Source organism: Pantherophis guttatus, chromosome 17, assembly GCF_059756535.1.
Source record: "Pantherophis guttatus breed Tessera chromosome 17, ASM5975653v1, whole genome shotgun sequence".
NCBI lineage: Eukaryota > Metazoa > Chordata > Lepidosauria > Squamata > Colubridae > Pantherophis > Pantherophis guttatus.
The window spans coordinates 6638995-6662616 of record NC_142079.1 but is presented as its reverse complement, the minus strand read 5'-3'; the positions used below and the strand labels follow the sequence as shown (position 1 = coordinate 6662616).

Sequence of the window (23622 nt, the reverse complement as noted above, 5' to 3'; positions counted from 1 at the left end):
GACTAGATGACCTACAAGGTCCCTTCCAACTCTGTTAATCTGTATAATAAAAAAAAATTATGAGCTTCCTGTGGATTTCAGCCTCTGGTTTGGTTCTACTTAGGGGACAACAATATAAACAACAACATAGATTCAGTTGGTTATGTGAATGCAGTCATTAAAAGACATATGAGATAATTGATAGAAATTTGCATTGCTTTGGATTTTGTTCCAAATTACTGTTTCAGAGTATAAAGGAACAAGAATGCAGCACCTGCCGGTGACTCATTAAAGCAGCTGCATCTGTTTTCAGAACTTCACCATGCCGGGAAACAGATGCAGCCGCTTTAATGAGTTGTAACAGATGCTCCATTCGTACTCCCACACACTCTGAAACCATTTTTTGTTTCCAGACTGGAATCCAAAGCACCGCACAGCTTGAGAAATTTTTATTGATTCTGACTAGTGCCACGACGATGCTAATTTAGCATTTGTGTGTATGTTTTGATCATCTTCCAAACTGCTTACTACACTCTCAGATTTGACTTCACAACCGTTCTGTAAAGTTAATCAATAGTATTGTCCCCGTGTGGTTCCTTGTATCAAAGAAACAAGGGGTTTCACAGAAATAAGATCTGAAGTGGTCACTTCCTGATTTATTGTTCTGTTCTTTGGCCGTTCTGATTTATTTTTTTTAAAAAATCCAATAAATAAACCTTTTTTGTTTGTTTGATTAAAGTGGCTCAGCCATGAGAAATTTTTTCTTTTTTTTAAAAAAAAACCTACTTCGATCTGTAATGTACTTATTCTTAAAAGTAGACAATGAACACCCTGGGAGGACGTGAGCCTTTGTGCCTGCATTGTAGAATTTAGTTTTGCTTGGCGAGTGCGTTTGTGTGTATACGTGTGGGTCTCAATACAGGCAAGCACGATACTGATATAATGAAAGAGAAACAGCTCCCTTTCGGGCGAATCATTTGATGTGTTCTTGTAAATACACGGGAATAAATCCCGTCATGGAGACAAGTCCCTTTAATGGCAGAAAAATTCAATATCATTCAACGCTGGAGCGAGGGTACCTCTGCTTTTGAAGTCGTCATATATTCGCCGGATTTTTATTTTAATTTTTTTGCAGTCCAGTGAGCGCTCCGTATTTTGCAAGCTGTGAAGCAAAACTGCAAAATAAAACGTGGCTCTCTTTTTCTTTCTTTCTTTCTTTCTCTCTTTCGATTGCGACTTCCGTCACAATATCGTGGAACTAGCCATAAAGCTAGGTGGATCCTTAAGCACTTTTGATGGTCAAAGCATTCTGGAAGGGATGTACACAAATGGTTAAACAGTACACCTAATTCACATTGCTTGTATTTAAAATAATTAGAATGATGGAAGTTTTTATCCATTAGGAATAAAAGCAATGATCCCCAACTGTTAAGAAACTACATCGGTTCACGATTCGATTCGATTCTACTCTACTCTACTCTACTCTACTCTACTCTACTCTACTCTACTCATCCCAATCCCAGTCCCAATCCCAATTCCATCCCATCCCATCCCATCCCTTCCCATCCCTTCCCATCCCATCCCATCCCATATTTTCTATTCTATTCTATTCTATTCTATTCTATTCTATTCTATTCTATTCTATTCTATTCTACTCTACTCTACTCTACTCTACTCTACTCTACTCATCCCAATCCCAGTCCCAGTCCCAATCCCAATCCCTGATTTTAACCAGGAAGTAACCTGTACATGCGCAGAGGGTCCAAAATCTCACGTGATGGCGTGCGCACTTCCGAACTGGTAGATTTCACCCCTGCCACAGACCCATTGTCCTTCCTATCCTGATTTATTTAAAAATACTCTCTCTTTTTTTGGTCATATTTTTTAATGATTTAGGAAGCTGGCTGCTGGCAAGCTAAAATGTAAGCTCCGCCGTTGTATTTATTTGCAGGAATGCCACAAGAGCCAATTAGAGTAACACAAGGCATTGGAAGGGACTTGTTAGCTTTTACCGAGTAGACAAGTTTCCATTGCTAGATTTTTAAATTTAATTTAATTTTTATTTTTTTGTAACTGAGCTCTTTGCACCTATGTGACACCCAAGTGTCGAATTTCTCCTTGGCAAGCTGGACCGAAACTCATTAAATAGTCCCACAAGAATCCAGGAATAGTCAGGAATCAAAACGGCTTTTGATCAGAAAATGTATTGTAGAAAAGTTTGAGACTCCCTTACGGAAGATTTCCGGCAATCGCCGAATATTCAGTGCAAGTTCAGTTTATAACTATCAATCTTCTGGTTTCTTTTCTTTTCTTTTCTTTTTTTTTTTTTTCACTTTTCACTCTCCACAAAGGCCCAGGAACAATTCTATTTTGGGCAGAAGGTAGAGTTTCCGTTTGTTCCTTTGTATAGCCCTGGACTGATTCTAACTTTTGATTGCATGAGAACTCGTGTTCAAAGAGACGGAAAAGCTTGCCTTTACTTGCAGCAAGCAGATGCAACTAGCTGTTGATTGGGACTCTGCTTGCTCCAGGACTCAAGAATGCATGGTTAACCTCAGAACCTGGTTCGAGCCCAATTATTTATTTATAATCTCATGACTCATGGGTGTCGTTGTGTGCTTTTTCCCCTTCATCAGTTTCTGCGAAACGGACCGGAAGTCGCCAAGGACATTGCCAACGCAGCTGGAGAACGTCAATGACCAGTGGGGGGGATCTGAAACGCACCCCATGCCAATCAATATGTCGTCAGACAAGGACCAGGTAAGTGGCAGGCCACAAGGTGACTCTCTGGTTACGATGCCCAGGTGGGATGGTACAATGTCCCAGTTTTCTGGGAAATCAAGCTGGCAAGTAAATTGTCCCTTCTCAGTAAAAACGTCAGTGTGCCCCTCCCCATGGAATTATCAATGGCACAGTTGGCATTTGATGGATAATATGGCCAAACAGTCCAGAAGCTAAATAAACAGATCAAGTCCCCTGACCGTTTCCAGCTGCGTCACGAGTCTTTCAAGAAGAGATTGGACCTCCTAATTGTTTCTTTGAAAAGCTTAATTTCCTAGCATTCCTTGGGACTGCTCAGATCCTTCTCCCTGAATTCACCTGCTATTAAACCCTTTTTCGCCTCACCCATGGACTTTATTCTCATTATTCTCATACCAACCCAATCATAAGAATACATCCTGGTTCCCAATTCTCGTTTCTTCCACTTTCTACACGCCCAAATCTATTGGCCGAAGAACAAACTTCCCACATGGAAGAGATTAGAACATTTCTTGAAGAAGAAGAAAAAAAAAGTGATAAAAACTGCAAAAAAAAAAAATCAGAAAAGCTTTTAATTGCTTCACCTTGTAGTTATTTCCTTTTAAGACTGTATGAATGACCTTAAAGGTTAAAACTCTTGCTGTTCTCAAAAACAAAGGGAGGCAAACAAACAAACCACTTATGATTTTCATAATGAGCTTTAGAACTAGAGAGCAATTTGAAACTTGCGCATTCTGTAGACCCGATATCAGGAAATAAAAAACAACAACAGGCTAAATCTCGTTCCTTCTGTATGGTCTTTTTTTTTTCCCCAAGTTTTTTATTTTATTTTATATATGTATGTATGTATCAATGCATGAACAGTGTGGCACTTGGGTGGCATACATTCTAATACAAATAAAACTAGTAATTAATCATAGTTATTACATTCAACCAACTTATATATTTCTAATAATAATACACATTTATATCAAGTTGCAATTTGCCATTATTCAATGGTTCCAGGTTTTCTCTTGTTACTGCTCTTATTTTATTATATAAATATATATACACTAATATTCCCCCTTCCTCTTATTTCTATCTCTTATTCTAGCTGTCATTTTTTAATAAAAGCGTATTCTTTCTATCCTACCCAACGTCTAGTCATGTCACCTACCTAAAAAAGAAGAGAAAGAGAGAGAAAAAGAAAAGCAAATCAGAACGACGACAAAAAGGATAAATCATCTATCCATCGTCTCTTGCCCGCTTCAATACTTTAATGGCTATGCTTTTTTTTTGACTTGCCTCCCATATTCCTCTCTTAGATCTTTATCTCTGTCTGCATCTACTGCTTGGCTTTCCAATCTAGATATTTCTCCCACCTCTACTCTCTTCCACTGCCTAGTTTCCACAGTTTCTACTCAGACCCCTATCTCCCTTTCAAAAGTAGCTTCCAGTATACTTTTGAGAAGGGGAGAAGACATTCAACCACTCACTACTCCTATCCCCATGATGACATGCGTGCTACAGGTGGCACGCAGAGCCATATCTGTAGGCACGTGAGCGTTGCCCTAGCTTAGCTCCAGCACGCATGTGCGTGCTGGCCAGCTGATTTATGGGCCTTCTGGGCCCACCGGAAGTTGGGAAATGGGCCATTTCCCACCTCTGGAGGGCCTCTGTGCGGGTGGGGAAGGCCATTTTCACCCTCCCCAGGCTCCTAGAAAGCCTCTGGGGCCTGGGGAAGGTGAAAAATGGGCCTTCTGGGCCCACCGGAAGTTCCGGCCTGTGAAGGGCCGCCGGGGAGGGTGGGGAAGGCCATTTTTGCCCTCCCCAGGCTCCTAGAAAGCCTCTGGAGCCTGGGGAGAGCGAAAAACAGGCCTACCTGGCCCACCATGCCATCGCGTGTCAATATCGGGGGGAGCTTGGGGGGTCATGCACGCATGAGCGGGGTGTGGGGGGCATTGAATTGTGGGTGTTGGGCACATGCATGTAACCCCCCACGCTCCCCACGCTTTTGGCACGCGACGGCAAAAAGGTTAGCCATCACTGTCCTATCTGTATTAGTAACACTGTGCCAAAGTTTGCTTCTCCAGCCAATTTCTCAAAAGGACTCTTTCCCTTTGACTTCCGGTTTCCCAGCTTATTCACGAACACGAGAACTTCTCCCGATAGTGAGTTAGCTGACCAGTTTGCATCTAAGAAGGTTTTACTTTCCAAATCTTTCTTTTACGTCTTCCCATTTCTTAATCTAAAAAAAAAAAAAAACAAGCATCACAGAAGGATGAAGTTTTCTTTCGGGGCAAAATGGAAATGTCAACTGATTTTTATAAATGCGGAGGGAGAGAGGGTGGAATGTTCTGCATTACAGAAATCATAGAATGTAAGGGAACTTGGAGATCATCTAAACTTACCTGCTCTTGTACAGTACAAGGATCTACTAATAAAACTTTCCTGATCAAAGATCTTCCAGGGCTCCATAGAAGAGAATCTGTCATCTCCCAAGAGATGCAAAACAATTCTGACCCTTAGGGATATTTTCCTACACCCAACTAAAATCAGCTCCTTGTTTAAACCTGCTGTTTCTTTTTCTTGTTTCCTGAATAATTCTACCCCATTTCTTCCATGATATTTGAAGGCAGTTCTCTTGTCTCTGCAGCCTTCTCTCCTCCAGGTTAAAATACCTAATCCTCCGATTTATATGTTTTTTTCTTCAATTTACTTCGTCTTCTTTCGGCATACTCTACTTTATCAATGACCTTTTTAAAACCGTGGAGCTAAAAAGTGAACCTTGCAGTATGATCAAGGCAGAATAGACAGAACGGGTTCTGCATTCAATAAATGCATATGTTCCCCCCCCCCTTTTTTTTTTTCTTTTTTCTTTTGCTTTAATTTATATGCCGCCCTTCTCTGGAGACTCAGGGCGGCTTACAATGTGTTAAGCAATAGCCTTCATTCTTTTGTATATTTTATACAAAGTCAGCTTATTCCCCCCACAAACTGGGTCCTCATTTAACCTACCTTAGAAAGGATGGAAGGCTGAGTCAACCTTGAGCCTGGTGAGATTTGAACTTGCAGTAATTGCAAGCAGCAGATGTTAATCACAGTGTGCTTTAGTCCACTGTACTACAGGCTCTTGGATGTTAGTACATGGATTACTTTTTAAAGTATCATCAACTGTTCTTTGCTTTTAATATGCAGTTTCCTGTACAGCTCCTATAACTATCCTCCAGTTCTCGCTCATTAGTACAGTTCCTATTATTACTCTCATTTCTCGTTCATTAGTTTCTGCAAATCTGCTCATTTTCCTTGGCTCATGTTTTCCAATCTGCATCACTTTTTGGAAATGTCCTCCCATAGAAGCCCATAGCTATATGTTTGGGTCACCTGTGCAAGATTTGATCAGCCACCTGGGAAAGCCAGGGGAAATCATCAAAGCCATTAAAAAGCGAAAGTTAGAATATTTTGGACGTGTGAGGCGACACCCAGAAAAATACGGCATCCTTCACTTAATCCTGTCCAAGGAAAGATTGAAGGCCAACGAGGTCCAGGCAGAAGAAGAATATCATGGCTTTCAAAATCTAAGGGACCGGTTTGGACAAAACTCAGCAGCACTTTTTCATGCGGCTGTTGACAAAAACAGGATGGCCAACATGTTTGTCAGTGTCCAACGACAGATATGGCACAAGAAGAAGAAGTGCATGATTTCTTTAATGCATCTTAATTCTGCTTCTTGGTTTTTCTTTTTCTTTTTTTAAAGAACAAGACTTATCATGAAGTTTTAGTCAATTCCCATTTTGGCTGTGCTACCTGTGCCATGTTTTCAATTCAAGACTATGGGGAGCACATGGAAGGCGGAACAGCGTGTTCAAAAATATATTTTTTTCCACGGAGAGAGGAAATTCCTGTAAGAGATCGCTTCTTCCCCATTGCTCCTTAAATACATTTTCTACCTTTTGACCCCAATCTATTTTTTTTTCCTTGAGCCAGCGAAAATGCCTTGGTAAGGCCACACTTGGAATCCTGCATTCAGTTTTGGTCACCACGATGTAAAAAATGTGGAGACTCTAGAAAGAGTGCAGAGAAGAGCAGCAAACATGATTGGGGGACCAGAGGCTAAAACATATGAAGAACAGTTGCAGGAATTGGGTATGTCTAGTTTGATGAAAAGAAGGACTAGGGGAGACATGATAGCAGTGTTCCAATATCGAACACTGAGATGAGTAGTGCCCCCTAGAGTCGGGAATGACTAGCACATATGTGCGAGGGGAACCTTTACCTTTATCTTTTATGTTAACTTGGTTAAACAAATATTATGATTATTAACATTAATATTAATATAATTTGTATTAATGTAATGAATATTGTTGTAAACAACATTTTACAAAATGATTTGTACCCGGACAACACACTGTCCAATTGAAATTGGAATTTCTGTATGTTATAAAATAAAATAAAAACTTATTACAAAAAAAAAGAAAAGAAAAGAAATGGTATGGTATGTGAGAATAACCTTGGGAGACAGGAGGAAGAGCCGCAGAACAAGCAACAGTCAGATATGATGAGGCTGAACTCACAGAAGGAATGGTAAACATCTTGGAAGGGACCCACCCTAATTTCTTGGACTGTAAAAGCAAAATGGGGTGTTTGTGTGAAATGCACTTTCAGACTTGCAAGATTGTGTTAATGCAAGATTACAGTAAAAGTGGAGCTATTGTGTTTCTTGCCTTGACCGTCTTCCAAGGCTGACCATAACTGAGCAATCCGGGTGCAAACTTGTCTGGGCTGGGAAGTTAAATAGGCTTTATCCTAGTTCGAACTGGAACAGGTTTCTAATATTAGCTAGATAAAAAAGAGTAATTTTTTTATATCCCAGAAGAAAGCAAGAGTCAACTACTTCTGAACAGTTGCAAAGAAAATTACACGGATTAGTTCCTGAAATCCCCAGCTTGACATGAAGGAAATTTTACCTTTATGAGAAAACAATTGGGGATCATGTGCAATTGTGATGCATGCACTCTGCCTCTGATTGACAATCCACCCCCTTGTCAATTCTTTGCTCTCTGCCTTTTTCAGCCATGCTTCCACCCACACTTGCAAAGTCTTAATCTCTCTAACCTTGAGGGTGACAGACATCACAGCCCTCTAGAACAGCTAGCTTGGAAGAGCAAAGAGCACCAGAAGAAATCCTTCCAGAATCATATTAGGGCTGGGTCCCTCTGTGAGAGAGAGTGAGGTGGTTTCTAAATATGATAGTTAGGGAAAGAGAGGGAGGGAGGGAGGGAGGGAGGGAGGGAGGGAGAGAGAGAGAGAGAGAACGAGAGAGAGAGGGAGGGAGAGAGGGAGGGAGGGAGGGAGGGAGGGAGGGAGGGAGATAGATAGATAGATAGATAGATAGATAGATAGATAGATAGATAGATAGATAGATAGATAGATAGATAGATAGATAGATAGATAGATATGACAGGGATGGATGGATGGATGGATGGATGGATGGATGGATGGATGGATGGATGGATGGATATGACAGAAATGACAGACATAGATGGATGGATGGATGGATGGATGGATGGATGGATGGATGGATGGATGGATAGATAGATAGATAGATAGATAGATAGATAGATAGATAGGACAGGTAGACGACAGACATAGATGGATGGAGGCAGATAGATAGATAGGACAGATAGATGACATAAAATGGATGGATGGATGGATGGATGGATAGATAGATAGATAGATAGATAGACAGATAGATAGATAGATAGATAGATAGATAGATAGATAGATAGATAAACAGATAGATAGACAGACAGATGGATGGATAGATTACTTCACCACAAGTTACCCAACTCCCAACATACAAGCACACACACAAACATATTAATTTGCAGGAATGTTTTGACGTTCCATGAAGATCCATCCAGGATGGTGAGGAACTAGTTGGTCTTTTAATGAAATGAGGGTCTGGTAACTGGTTGGGGCTTCCATTTCATGAGTAGCTCCACCAACCACTTCCCAATTTGCACACATACCCTCAGCCCGAGGGACTTGCCTATTTGCTCTACCTTCCTAACCCTGATATCAGCCTCTTTCTGAATAGCTGGGCTGGACCAAACCATCTCATAGATCACGATTCTCTTTCTACTCTTATTTGCTCAGGTCCCTTCTGGCCAGCAGTCACCGACCAAAAATGTGGTGAACGGAAGCCCTTCCAAGTGCCCGCGTTTTGCCAAAGTGAAGAACTGGGAAACTGGCTCGGTGCTCAACGATACTTTGCATTTGAAGTGCTCCATGGTAAGTGAGATGCAGCATGAGTATTCTTCCACATGTTTGGTGACTGTTTCCAAGGAAACCTCCTCGAAACAAAGTTTTTCTCAAGGGCCGGTTCTACTAGTGGAGTGAAGCAGCCAGTTCAGGCAACTAGGGTTCATTCTCAAAGATTGCAACTAACCTTAGAGAGAAGGAAGGTTGACTGGAGAAGATGGGGGAGGAACTACAGGTAATCCTTGAGTTACAACCAGAGGTGGGGATTCACCTACCTTCCTTACCGGTTCGCAAATGTGAGCACTGCTACCACACATGCTTGGCCTTCCGTGCATGCTCTTTACTCTCGTACTCGCTTCCCGCACATGCACACGGCCTCCAAAACGTGACTAAATAGATCAGGCATTATGTCCGGGTGAGTGGGCAGAGCTTACTGCAGTCGGCGCTATCGATTCGCCCGAACCGGACAGAACCGGCTGAATCCCGGCACAGTGGCACAGTGGAGCCTGATGGCACAGTGGTTAGACTGCAGTACTGCAGGCAAATTCTGCCTGCAGTCTAGAGTTCCAACCATGACAGGGCTGAAGGTTGTCTCAGCTTTCCATCCTTCCGAGCTCAGTAAAATGAGGACCCAGATTGTTGGGGGCAATAGGCTGACTCTGTAAATGGCTTAGAGAGGGCTGTAAAGCACTGTGAAGTGGTATATAAATCTAAGTGCTATTACTATTCCTTCCTTCTTCCTTCCTTCCTTCTATCCATCCACCCTTCCATCCATCCATTCATCCATCTATCCATCCATGGTGCATAGTGGTTAGAATGCAGTATTGCAAGCTAACTCTGCCCACTGCCAGGAGTTCGATCCTGACTGGCTCAAGGTTGACTCAGCCTTCCATCCTTCCGAGGTCGGTAAAACGAGGACCCAGATTGTTGGGGGCAAGAGGCTGACCCTGTAAACCACTTAGAGAAGGCTGTAAAGCAGTATATAAGTCTGAGTGATATTGCTATTATTGTAGCCCAGAATTTTATGGTCATAGCCACTGTGGTTGTTAAGATGCCCACGAAATCCCTGTTTTCCCCTGTTATGGCTGTTATTTGGAACATGTGGTACATTGGAGGATGAGGGAGGCCCTAGGTTTTTGAAAGAATGGTGATAAATCGAGGACTATCTGTATTACTCTACTGCAGAAGCCAAAATGCCTCAACCTGATCCCAACACTCAAACAATCCTTTAGGACAGAGTTAGAGAATTCTGATGAGCAGAATTGGAACAGAAGGGATTCAGCCCCTGAGAACTGAGTTACTCCTTTTTGAAGTTATTGTAATGTTGTTCAGATGCACCATGAGGCATAACACAAGCTTCAAGGTTGGGCACGTTGACAGCAGCAGAAGTTGTTTAAGAATTGGTGGATGGTGGAACCCATCACCCATTAAATTTCCCATAATGACATAAGTAGGTTCAAAAAAAAAAGCATGGTGGAACATTGGCCAAAGAGCATCAGAACTGAGATCAGACTTTGTCTGGAGGGCATGAGGAGGAAAAGGTTTCCAAAGCAAGTGTCTACCCTGTCTATCCATTGCAAGAAGCAACGGATGGAAACTAATCAAGGAGAGAAGCAACCTCGAAATAAGGAGAAGCTTCCTGACAGTGAGAACAATGAATCTTGCCTCCAGAAGTTGTGGATGCTCCAACACTGGAGGTTTTTAAGAAGAGATTGGACAACCATTGTTCTGAAATAGTATAGGGTCTCCTGCATGAACAAGGGTTGGACGAGAAGACCTCCAATGTCCCTTCTAACTCTGTTATTATGTTCTTTTCTGGAGAGTGCAGTTCCTGTGGTGTAACTGCGACTGGGAATAAATGCCATTCCTTCTTTGCCTTCTTCCATTCCTTCTTTGACTTCTTCCATTCCTTCTTCGCCTTCTTCCATTCCTTCTTCGCCTTCTTCCATTCCTTCTTTGCCTTCTTCCATTCTTCTTCGCTTTCTTCCATTCTTCTTCACCTTCTTCCATTCCTTCTTTGCCTTCTTCCATTCCTTCTTCGCCTTCTTCCATTCCTTCTTCGCCTTCTTCCATTCCTTCTTCGCCTTCTTCCATTCCTTCTTCGCCTTCTTCCATTCCTTCTTTGCCTTCTTCCATTCCTTCTATGCCTTCTTCCATTCCTTCTTTGCCTTCTTCCATTCCTTCTTTGCCTTCTTCCATTTCTTCTTTGCCTTCTTCCATTCTTCTTCGCCTTCTTCCATTCCTTCTTCGCCTTCTTCCATTCCTTCTTTGCCTTCTTCCATTCCTTCTTCGCCTTCTTTGATCGTTCCCTCTGTGTGTTTCATTTCCTTCCTTTCTGCATTCAAGCCATCAAATGTCTGAATCTTTCATTCTGGAATTGCTGAGTGAGTAATTTGCACTTCGGTTCAGTTCTTCAGCTAGTCTCCCATCTCCCCGCTCCCTACCCCCCATTGTCGTATTTTGCCTCCTTGTGCGTAGATAAACCTCTGCAGAGCGGCAATTCAAAGCGAGCGTCTGTACCCTGCCATTCATTCATATCAAGGTTTCTTTCTGATGGTGCCACGTTAAAGAATGTCAGCCCACAAAGAAACTTGATGTTTGGTGATATGCGGCTGTTCGCAGACAAATGCTCCTTCAATGCGCCCAGGCGCACGTGTGCGATAGATTAGCAAAACACCAGTAACTGAAACCGGGAGCGAAAAAGAAACATGAATAAATGAGAGAACGTAGACCTAGGGTAGATGCGATCATCAAGGCATTATTATTATTTTTTTTGTAGCTAAGGTTTTTAAAGATGCAAATAAGAAGGTCGCAAAGGATGGCATCATTTAAAAACATGCATCTAGGGTGCAGCAGCTGCAAAGCGGGCAAATTCAACCCGGAGTGGATCATTAAGTAAGGAAGATACAAAGCCATCCAATCTCACACCGCTTTCATAGAAATCTATAGCACGGAATGCTTTTTAGAATCACATTTTGTGCTTTTCAAGAAAGAGTGACTGGGGCGTGGAAAAAGTGCAGAAAAGAAAGCCAACAAAGTTACAAAATGAGCTTTGATTTCCCCATCCGATTTTTAAAAGGAAAAAAAAATCAACTAGGGGAAGGAGCAGAATAGAAATTCTGATTTATTGATTTTTTTCCCCTCCCTCTTTCATAATATTCGTGCCAGAGAGACAATTGCCAAGCTGCTGTTTTCAGTGATTCTTGCAAATACAGGTGGTTCGTATGTCGTAAGAAGCCGAAGAGATCCGTTAAACTCTTAAGAGCATGAAGATTTTGCCTCTTGAGAGGCTTCTTTTTATATATTTTTTAAATTAAACTGATCAAAGTATCAAATCCAAATGGAAAAAAAAATAGTGAGAATGGGGAAAGAAAGAGGTGTAGGGATAAGGAGGGGGGGGAAACCTCTATTGAGTCTCTTTAGCGCAGTAGAATAAACTAATGATGTCACCACCTCAACTTTTTACTTTTACGCACTTAATATATACTAGCTATTTCAAACAACAAACCTATATAATCAGCAAAACCCAAAGTCAAAGCTGCATTTTTTTCCCCCCATCTCAAGCACAAAAGCACAACAGAGCCTTGGTAGCACAGTGGACTAATGCACTGTTATTAACATCTGCTGCTTGCAATTACTGCAAGTTCAAATCCCACCAGGCTCAAGGTTGACTCAGCCTTCCATCCTTTCTAAGGTAGGTTAAATGAGGACCCAGTTTGTGGGGGCAATAAACTGACTTTGTATAAATATACAAAAGTATGAAGGCTATTGCTTAACGCATTGTAAGCCGCCCTGAGTCTCCGGAGAAGGGCGGCATATAAATTAAAGCAAAAAAAAAAAAAAAAGTCCAGGGGCGGTTTTTAAGGAGAAACAAAGTTGGATGTGTTCTTTATTTTGAGTAAAAAAGTTCATTTAGCCATCTTTCCTAGTTCCTTCTTAGAAGCATCTCATCTTCACCATCATCATCATCATCACCATCATCTCCATAATTACCATTGTCATCTCAAGTACAAAATCCAGACGCTCAAGGTTGACTCAGCCTTCCATCCTTCCGAGGTCGGTAAAATGAGGACCCAGATTTTTGGGAGCAAGGGGCTGACTCTGTAAACCGCTTAGAGGTTTATAAGCAGTATATAAGTAAAAAGGTATATAAGTCTAAGAGATATTGCTATTGCTATTTCGGACTCATGCTGAAGCCCATCATCAGGGAACTTCTCTCTCCCCAGAATGTGATTCAGAGTGTGTCTCTGCCACCCAGAGGCCCATAGTAATAGCAATATCCCTTAGACTTATATACCACTTCACGGTGCTCTCTAAGCGGTTTATAGAGTCAGCCCATTGCCCCCAACAATCTGGGTCCTCATTTTATTCACCTTAGAAGGATGGTAGGATGATATAGATAGATAGATAGATAGATAGATAGATAGATAGATAGATAGATAGATAGATAGATAGATAGATAGATAGATAGATAGAGCATTTAGACTTATATACCGCTTCAAAGTGCTTTACAGCCCTCTCTAAGCGGTTTACAGAGTCAGCCTCTTGCCCCCAACAATCTGGGTCCTCATTTTACCCACCTCGGAAGGACAGAAGGACGAGTCAACCTTGAGCCTGGTGTGGTTTGAACTGCCAAACTGCAGGCAGCCATCAGTCAGCAGAAGTAGCCTGCAGTACCGCACTCTAACCACTGCGCCACCCATGGCAATGAGATCAGCGGCATCTAAATTTAATAAATAAATAAACTGTCTCTGAACTTGTTCCATCCCTGGAGCATCCACTGCACATCCACTGTGTTCTTTGAAACACTCCTTCAACAGGTGAACGGACTCCTGACCAGGTGGCTTTCCACTTCTTGCCTTTCAGGTGACCCCCTGCAGTGAAGAGGTCTGCATGGGCTCCATCATGATACCTTCTCAGCATGTCCGAAAACCTGAAGAAGTCCGGACAAAGGATCAGCTCCTCCTCCTTGCCAAAGAATTCATTGACCAGTACTACTCCTCCATCAAGAGGTAAGTTGGGGGCCTCTGCAATTCCTGGAGGCAGAGAATTTTGCCCCCCCCAAAAAAAATGTCATGATTTCTGCAAGGTATTTGACCATGGGCAATCTTGCACCATCTTGTCCCATTCACTACGATCAGGGTGACCGACTTCAGGAGTGAGCTGCTGGGGCTTCACAGGAGTTCGGGAGAACCTCTAGCTAAGATTCTGTGCAGTTGGAGAACCCCCAAATCCCACTCTTGGCTGGCCCTGCCCACCCTGCCCTGCCCCTCCCAGGAGTCTCCACATGGCCTGTTTTGGATGCAGCTAAGAGCAGGGCATGTAAGGAGGCTCGGGGAGGATGAAAAACCGGCCTCCAAAGGGCTTCCGGAGCCTGGGAATGCCGTTTTCACCATCCTGGAGGCTTGAGGAAAGCCTCTAGAGCCTGGGGAGGGCAAAAATGCCCCCCACTGTGGTGCAGGAGGCCGACTAGACCACGCCCACCATGGCCACGCCCAGCCAGCAACCAGACATAGAACCCCTTGCTTAAATTTTTGAAGCCCACCTCTGGCCGATATAAGGTCCCAAAATATACATGATGTCAGCATTCTGATGCTGACATAAAAAGGAGGAGACGAGGCTTGACTTTTCACCTACTTATTTTCTCTGTAGATAATATCCCCTAGGAGATGGGATGGAAGGGGGGACATTCCTGTGGGTTGAGGTCAGAAGCTGGGGAGACTGACTTGGAAGATGGCCAATGAGAAGATGAGAATTGGGGAACGGAAAGGGAAGGGTTTGGGGGTCAGAGGGTTAGTATCGGCTACGACGAAGTCGAGGCCAGATCTGTCGTACTCAATAAGTGGAATACTTCAGCAAAGATTAATTGTTTGGGAGTGCAATTTATTTGAGATGACATCGAAACCTGACACTTGAGTCACCAGAATGCCAAAGAGAGAGACTCAAGATGAGGCTTGTAAAAAGAAGCAGATTTTATTTATGGCCAAAAACAAAATACTGGGTGGGACTATATCCAGATCATACAGATATAATGCATGTGAGGAGATAGCCACCCCTTGGGGAAGATATGGCGTCCTTTTTATACCCTCAGAGGCATCAGCTTAGTACCCAATTCTGGCATCCTAGTTTAGATTTGTGTATTCCTTCTTGCCCTGCAAAGGAACAGAAGCCTCCCAATTAGCGTTATCTCTTCCTTGAGCATTCCTTGGTTCTCCCAATTGCTCATTTGGCTCCCTGGTTCTGCAAGGAACGAGCTTATACAGATCGAAGTTGTAAGTTAGAGCTGAAGTGTAAATTATCCCTCGGATGATGTCTGCAGTTCCAACTGAGATACGTACCATGCTCTTAGATGGCACAAGAAAAACAGGAAGAAGATTGATACAGGTTCAGATCAAATGGCAGGAACATACGTTTGACAAATACCAGATACATTACCGAGGCCTACTAACAGCATATGTTTGTTACAGGAGATACAAATATAAAGGCATAATATATGTGATACAAATACAAAGGCATATTTGTGTTACAGATATAAAGGTACAATATATGTGTGTTATACAAATACAAAGGCTATATATGTATTACAGGAACCTAATGGTTACAGAATAACAAGTTTCTACTAATTCTAGTATACCAGTATATCATATTCTAGTATTATTTATTATATCCTTATTACTGTTTCCCTTCACCGACTTGCAAATTAAGGATGGCTTTTTAAAATAAGTGACCAGTAGGGTCTGCCTGGTTAATTATATACGTCTGGCATGAATATTTCTTAAAATATTCTCTCTCCTCTGCAGAACACATTTGGGTAAGTCGGAGGTCTTCTAATTTAGTGACTTTAAGACTTGTGGACTGCAACTCCCAGAATTCACCCATGCTGGGGGGTGAATTCTGGGAGATAAAGTCCACTTGACTTAAAGTTAACCAAGTTTGGAGATCCTTGGGTTAGAAAAACTTTCTGTAATAAGGAAGAGAAAGGAACGAGGATTTAAGGTCCATAAATAACGAGTTGAATGTTATCTGAAAAGCTGGAGATAAAGTGGATCATTATTCTTGATGCTTCGGGCGGATTTCTCATGGTGCTGATTATGATTAATTTGACGAATGTTGCTTTTAGTTCTGCTTGCAACCAACGAGTTGCTCTTACATTAAAAGAGGCAAAAGAATTTGTCGATAAAAGCTTGGAAATGAGCTGAAATATTACGGCATGTCCCTTCGGCGTTCTGAGCCCTTCCTGGTAAACCATTAGTAAAACAAATTTGTCTGACCTCAAACACTGCATAGAAAAGAAACATCTCTGGACATTCAGAAACTTCTCTCCCTGTGTTAATGAGTGTTTTGAAAGTGGCCAGAGTTAGAAGAAACCAAGAGGCTCACTTAAATATTTCACTTAAATATGAGCCAGCCGTGTGCAGCAGCTGCCAAAAAAAGCCAACACAGTTCTAGGCTGCATAAACAGAGGAATAGAATCAAGATCACGTGAAGTGTTAATACCACTTTATGATGCCTTGGTAAGGCCACACCTGGAATACTGCATCCAGTTTTGGTCACCACGATGTAAAAACAGATGTTAAGACTCTAGAAAGAGTGCAGAGAAGAGCCACAAAGAGGATTAGGGGACTTGAGGACAAAACATGTAAAGAACAGTTGCAGGAACTGGGTATGTCTAGTCTGATGAAAAGTAGGACTAGGGATGACATGATAGCAGTCTTCCAATATCTCAGGGGCTGCCCCAAAGAAGAGGGAGTCAAGCTATTCTCCAAAGCACCTGAGGGCAGGACAAGAAGCAACGGGTGGAAATTAATCAAGGAGAGAAGCAACTTAGAACTAAGGAGAAATTTCCTGACAGTGAGGACAATGAATCAGTGGAACGACTTGCCTCCAGAAGTTGTGAATGCTCCAACACTGGAAGTTTTTAAGAAGATGTTGGACAACCCTTTGTCTGAAGTGGTGTAGGGTTTCCTGCCTACAGGGGTTGGACTAGAAGACCTCCAAAACCCCTTCCAACTCTTATTATTCTAGTTTCTGAATCTTCTTGTGCTAATAGTGATTATGATCATTGCCAATTTTGGCACAATGCCTATTCCCTCTTTGGGGAACGAAGGTTTTGCTTGGGGCAGGACTGCCTTGCACAAGTCAACTGTGCCCACCACGATGGGGCATGAATGATGGCTAACGTCTTTCCTTCTCTTCCCCGACAGGTCTGGCTCGAAAGCTCACATGGACAGGCTGGTGGAAGTCACCAAAGAGATAGAAACTACGGACACTTACCAGTTGCGCGATACGGAGCTCATCTATGGAGCCAAGCACGCATGGCGCAACGCCGCTCGTTGCGTAGGGAGGATCCAGTGGTCCAAGCTGCAGGTGAGGAGCTGATAGCCTTGGGCGTGGCCAGCAGGCCACCTGCCTACATGCTTATATACATTGGCAAGTACAGATTGTTCTTTTTAATATATATTTTATTTATACATTTTTCTTTAGTAAACATAAAAACTCAATATCTACATGATCAGTGTGTTGTCTGGGTACAGTTAGTTTTGAAAAATAATAATGGTAATAATAATATTCATAGGCCATTTGATAATAATAATAATAATAATAATAATAATAATAATAATAATAATAATAATAATAATTTTATTTATAAATTATGACACATTTTTAAATGTTCAGTTGACTGAGTTTCATGTTTAATTAATAAAAGAGATGATAATAGTAATAATAATAATAATAATAATAATAATAATAATAATAATAATAATAATAATAATAAAAATTCTAACTGGCCCCACCCCTATCTATTCTCTGCCTCCCGAGTCCCAGCTGATCGGGAGGAAATGGGGAGTGGAGTGGGAATGGAGATTTTGCAGTATCCTTACCCTGGAGGAGTGTGGGAATGGAGATTTTACAGTATCCTTCCCCTGGATTGAGGAGGGAATGGAGATTTTACAGTATCCTTCCCCTGGATTGGGGAGGGAATGGAGATTTTACAAAAAATTTTACAAAAAACCACCTTACTCAGAACAGCTTACATTCTCCAATGATACCTTAACAGTTCCTAGGTCCTTGGTTAGGACTCGAGCTGCTGAGCTATTAACCAGCCTCAAAGGCTGTGAATCTCACTAAAGATTAACCAATAATAATAAAATAAATAAATATTTCGACCTGGCCATCAAAACTACACGGCTATGGATGAAACATGTAACAGTGATACCCATTGTCATCATGGATATGTCCAAGAATTTTACAAAACCCATCAAGAAATTGCAGCTTCCTGCAGTAACACCAGCGGAATTGCAAAAAAACTGCGCTACTCGGAACATTGTACATCTTAAGAAGGTACTTGGTTGATACCTAGGACGCTGGCAGCAACCCGTATCAACCATTATTAGCACCAGTCAATGGTATTTGTGATGCATTTTTGAATGTTCAGTTGACTGAGTTTCATGTTTTAATGAATAAAAGAGATAATATTAATATTTGCTTATCCATATTAATATACCTTCATTGTATAGTTAATCATTCTCTTAAACTTTTGAGTTTCTAGCTTCTGTTTCTGTCCATTAACGATTGATAAAACAAATATGTTAAAAAATATTCTGTTTCTTCCTTCTCCTTTATTTTTAGTGCTAATCTGTCCATTTCTGCACATTCTAATATTTTTTTAATTACATTTTCATCTGTAGAGATCTCTTCATTTTTCCTTTGTTGTGCAAAAGCAATTCTCGCTGCTGTTAACACATGTGAAATTAAATATATATTCCCTTTATTGTGCTTTTCTGGTAAAATACCCAACAAAAACATTTCTGATATTAAATCTATATTTTGCTTTATCATTTTTTTTTCTAGCCATGTATGTATTTTTGTGCAATTTTTTTTTATTTTTATTTTTTTGCCTTTGGACATGCCCACCACAAGTACTGATTATTCTTAGCAGGTATGACAGAGGTGGGTTTCAGCAGGTTCTGACCAGTTCTGGAGAACCGGTAGCGGAAATTTTGAGTAGTTCGGAGAACCGGTAGTAAAAATTCTAACTGGTCCTGGCTCCGGAGTCCCAGCTGATTGGGAGGAAATGGGGATTTTGCAGTAACCTTCCCCTGGAGTTGACTGAGTTTCATGTTTAATTAATAAAAGAGTTGATAATAGTAGTAGTAGTAATAATAATAATAATAATAATAATAATAATAATAATAATAATAATAATAATAATATTCTAACTGGCCCCACCCCTATCTATTCTCTGCCTCCCGAGTCCCAGCTGATCGGGAGGAAATGGGGAGTGGAGTGGGAATGGAGATTTTACAATATCCTTCCCCTGGATTGGGGAGGGAATGGAGATTTTACAGTATCCTTCTCCTGGAGTGGGGTGGGAATGCAGATTTTATAGTATCCTTCCCCTGCCATGCCCACCAAGCCATGCCCACCAAGCCACGCCCACAGAACCGGTAGTAAAAAATTTTGAAACCCACCACTGAGGTATGAGTATTCTTGGCAAACTGGCACTCTGTTAAGAAGTCTGCAGGGAGGCCGAAGTGCTCCAGGGAAGCCCTCCCAGAAGATTGGGGGCTGGGGGGAGGGGTTGGATCTGATTTAAAACAAGCTGTCCAAATATTTTAAGTTCATGATTTTGCAAGCACTTACTCCCGCCCCGTATGTTTCCTTTCATTAAACCGAAAGGAAGAAAAATCTCCCTGAACTGGAGGCATGTCGAAGTGGCAAACATCCTTTCTGTGCAAATGTTTAATCCCCAATAAAAGGCTTCCAGAGATTTGCATGCGAAAACAGTGCCTCTCCCCCTACCTGGATAACGGAGCTCATGTTAAGCCTGCTTAAGAGTTTATCAGGGTTTACTTGCTGAGCCAGCCCCAGATGTAAGGTGGGAGGCCTGTCAAATTCTTTCCTTCTTTTACACGGTTTTTCTTAATTGGCCCTTCCAGGATCTTAAAACCTTTGGGTCTAACTCTGCCTTCTGTGTCTGCAGAAATTAAATCTTTTCTGCTACTGGACATGACAGCCGTTCCAGATTTAAAACGTACGATTTAATGCATACACTCCAGGGGTGGGCTGCTGGAGGTTAGCTAAGATTCTTGTGCAATTCGGAGAACCCCCAAATCCCACTCCTGGCTGGCCCCGTCCACCCCACCTCGCCCCTCCCAGGAGTCCCCACACGGCCTGTTTTGGATGCAGGTAAGTGTAAGGTGCGCACAGAGGCTCTGGGAAGGCAAAAAACGGGCTTACCCGAAGTTCAAGAGGGGTTAGGGCCTCCGGAGCCTGGGGAGGCCGTTTTCACCCTCCTGGAGGCTCGAGGAAAGCCTCCGGAGCCCGGGGAGGGTCAAAACGCACCACCACCCCACCATGGTGCAGGAGGCTTACTAGTAAGGTGACCAGTCGTCCTCCTTTAGGGAGGACAGTCCTTCTTTTGTAAGTTCTGTCCTCTCTCAAAAAGTGTCCTCCTACATGTCCTCCTTTTCGATATTTGAAGACTAATCTGTAAATCTCCATATTCGATCGATGCCGATCCGATCCGTTGCGTGTGATGTGACGTATTTGTATTTGACATGACGATTCGTCAAGGTGGAAACTAATCAAGGGGAGAAGCAACCTAGAACTAAGGAGAAATTTCCTGACAGTGAGAACAATTAATTGGTGGAACAACTTGCCTACAGAAGTTGTGAATGGCTGCAACACTGGAAGTTTTTAAGAAGATGTTGGATAACCATTTGTCTGAAGTGTTGTAGGGTTTCCTGCCTAAGCAGGGGGTTGTTGTTGTTTTTTTAATTTGATTTATATGCCGCCCTTCTCTGGAGACTCAGGGTGGCTTACAATGGGCTCAGCAATAGAGTTGGACTAGAAGACCTCAGAGTTGGACTAGAAGACCTCCAAGGTCCCTTCCAACTCTGTTATTCTCTTCTCTTCTCTTCTCTTCTCTTCTCTTCTCTTCTCTTCTATTCTATTCTATTCTATTCTATTCTATTCTATTCTATTCTATTCTATTCTATTCTATTCTACTTACCTGAAACATATTTTGGGTTATATTTTGGGTCTATTTATTTCTATTTCTAAGGCTCAGTACAATGCGGCAAGACGCGTATGATATGCATGAGCTCCGCGCAGGAGAATTGTTTTGAGAGAGCACACCATGCGCAAGTGGCTTTGTTTACTTCTTACCGAAACACGACACGGCACACATGCACGCACGCATTAGACTCATTGTTGCAATGAATAAAACGTTTCTTTTATTTACGATTTTTTTTCTCTTCAATTTATTTGTGTCCTCCTTCTCATTGTAAAAAAGTTGGTCACCTTACAACTAGGCCACACCCACCATGGCCACGCCCACCCAACAACCGGGCAGAGAACCCCTTGCTAAAAAATTTTGAAGCCCCACCCCTGCATACACTTACATACACTATCTTTGTTTCTTCAAGAGCAAACCTGGACCTTCTGTCAGCGTTCCAGCGCTGACATATGAAAAGGAGAGGAGAAGCTTGAACTTTTGCCTACTTAATTCCTTTGAAGATTCTGTTTCCTCGGAGATGGGAGGAGGGGGGGACATTCCTGTGATCTGACGGAGATGGGATGAGGAGAGTGGCTTGGAAGATAGCCAATGAGACGTAGAGAATTGGGGATCAGAAAGGGAGGCCTTGGGGGGGCAAAGGTCAGTGCTGACCGCGAAAGAGCCAGGGACAGATCACTATGCTCAATAAAGGGAAAATTTCCTCAAAGATCGGCAGTTTGGAAATTCATTTATTTTGAGATAGCATCGAAACCTGACATCTTCATGTTCCTCACTGTCTTTGTTGTTGCTCCTTAGATCGTAATTCCATAACTCTTCTGCTTGAATTCTTTCCAGGTTTTCGATGCCCGGGATTGTACTACGGCCCATGGGATGTTCAACTACATTTGCAACCATATCAAATATGCCACGAACAAAGGGAACCTCAGGTAGGCGTCTGTGTGAGTGCTTGTGTGTGTGCGTGTGTGTGCAAATGGCATGATGACACTGGACCAAGGCCTGCTTTATTATCTTACCTGAGCTGAGAAGCTCAGCAGAAAATGGAGCAACCCAAATTGGTCTGGTGGTTAAGACACTAGGCTAGAAAGCAGAAGAGAGCATGAGTTCAACTCCCGCCGTAGCCGTGAAAGCTGACAGAGTGACTTTCGACCAATCACCAGGAGACTGTGAATTCTATAGTTACTGCTATCTACAGTTACTACAATAGTAGTAGCTGTGAGAGGGATCTTGGAGTCGTAGTAAATAACCACCTAGATATGAGCCAACCGTGTACGGCAGCTGCCAAAAAAGCCAACACAGTTCTGAGATGCATCAACAGAGAGATAGAATCAAGACCACGTGATGTGTTAATACCGCTTTATAATGCCTTGGTAAGGCCACACTTGGAATACCGCATCCAGTTTTGGTCACCACACTGTAAAAAAGATGTTGAGACTCTAGAAAGAGTGCAGAGAAGAGCAACTAAGAGGATTAGGGGGCTGGAGGCTAAAGCACATGAAAAACATGGTTGCAGGAACTGGGTATGTCTAGTTTAATGAAAAGAAGGTCTAGGGGAGACATGATAGCAGCCTTCCAATATCTCAGGGGCTGCCCCAAAGAAGAGGGAGTCAAGCTATTCTCCAAAGCACCTGAGGGTAGAGCAAGAAGCAACGGGTGGAAACTAATCAAGGAGAGAAGCAACTTAGAACTGAGATGAAATTTCCTGACCGTTAGAACAATTAATCAGTGGAATGACTTGCCTCCAGAAGTTGTGAATGCTCCAACACTGGAAGTTTTTAAAAAGATGTTGGATACCCATTGGTCTGAAGTGGTGTAGGGTTTCCTGCCTCAGCAGGGGGTTGGACTAGAAGACCTCCAAGGTCCCTTCCAACTCTGTTATTCTATTCTATTCTATTCTATTCTATTCTATTCTATTCTATTCTATTCTATTCTATTCTATTCTATTCTATTCCATTCCATTCCATTCCATTCCATTCCATTCCATTCCCACCTTAGCCATGAAAGTAAGCTGGGTCATTTTGAGCCAATCCCCCCCCCTCTCTCTCTCTCTCTGCCTCACAGGGTTGTTGTTATGGGGAAAACAGGAGGAAGAAAGTGGGGTACGCATCTTTGCCACCTTAAGTTACTTGTAAAAATAATAAAGGCAGGGTGCAAACAAATAAAATAAGAAAATGAAATGAAAATCCATCCTTTCTAGTGGATTTTCCACTCGAATTGACAGCCTACAAAGGATTCCATAGGAGCTGTAGGTGCCTATAGAACAAGAGGTGGTAGCCTTACAGACCCGTGGCTACCCGTGGCTTATACATATCCCCTTCTTTACCGCCTTCTCCCAAAGCATCTCCAGCAGAGTTGCTGAATTGCTATAATTGCTATAAATTAGGAGCCGGCCTTCCTTTTATTTCAAGATGAAGAAGAAGAAAAAAAAAATAGTATGGTAAGAGCTAAAATGAGCTTAACATTATTTGCAAAGAAAAACAAAAACAAAGGAACTCCGCCTTCAAGCGAAACGAATCCTTCCAGGAATACAGCTCCAATTATTTTGCAGAACCAAACAAGACTGTCTAAAACAGAGGTGTCCAATCCTGGCAACTTTAAGACCTGTGGACTTCCAACTCTTA

General features: G+C 42.2%; 1 protein-coding gene across 2 annotated transcripts in view; it reads left to right on the top strand.

Moving 5' to 3' along the window:
• Positions 1 to 23622, top strand: part of NOS1 (nitric oxide synthase 1) — a 181945-nt gene that overhangs the window by 116000 nt on the left and 42323 nt on the right. For both annotated transcript variants that reach the window (XM_060683830.2, XM_034405967.3), the window contains exons 3-7: positions 2616 to 2739; positions 8878 to 9012; positions 13849 to 13994; positions 17187 to 17349; positions 21839 to 21930. In XM_060683830.2, the coding sequence (XP_060539813.2) occupies positions 2616 to 2739; positions 8878 to 9012; positions 13849 to 13994; positions 17187 to 17349; positions 21839 to 21930 (660 nt within the window). The remainder of the gene's footprint in view (positions 1 to 2615; positions 2740 to 8877; positions 9013 to 13848; positions 13995 to 17186; positions 17350 to 21838; positions 21931 to 23622) is intronic.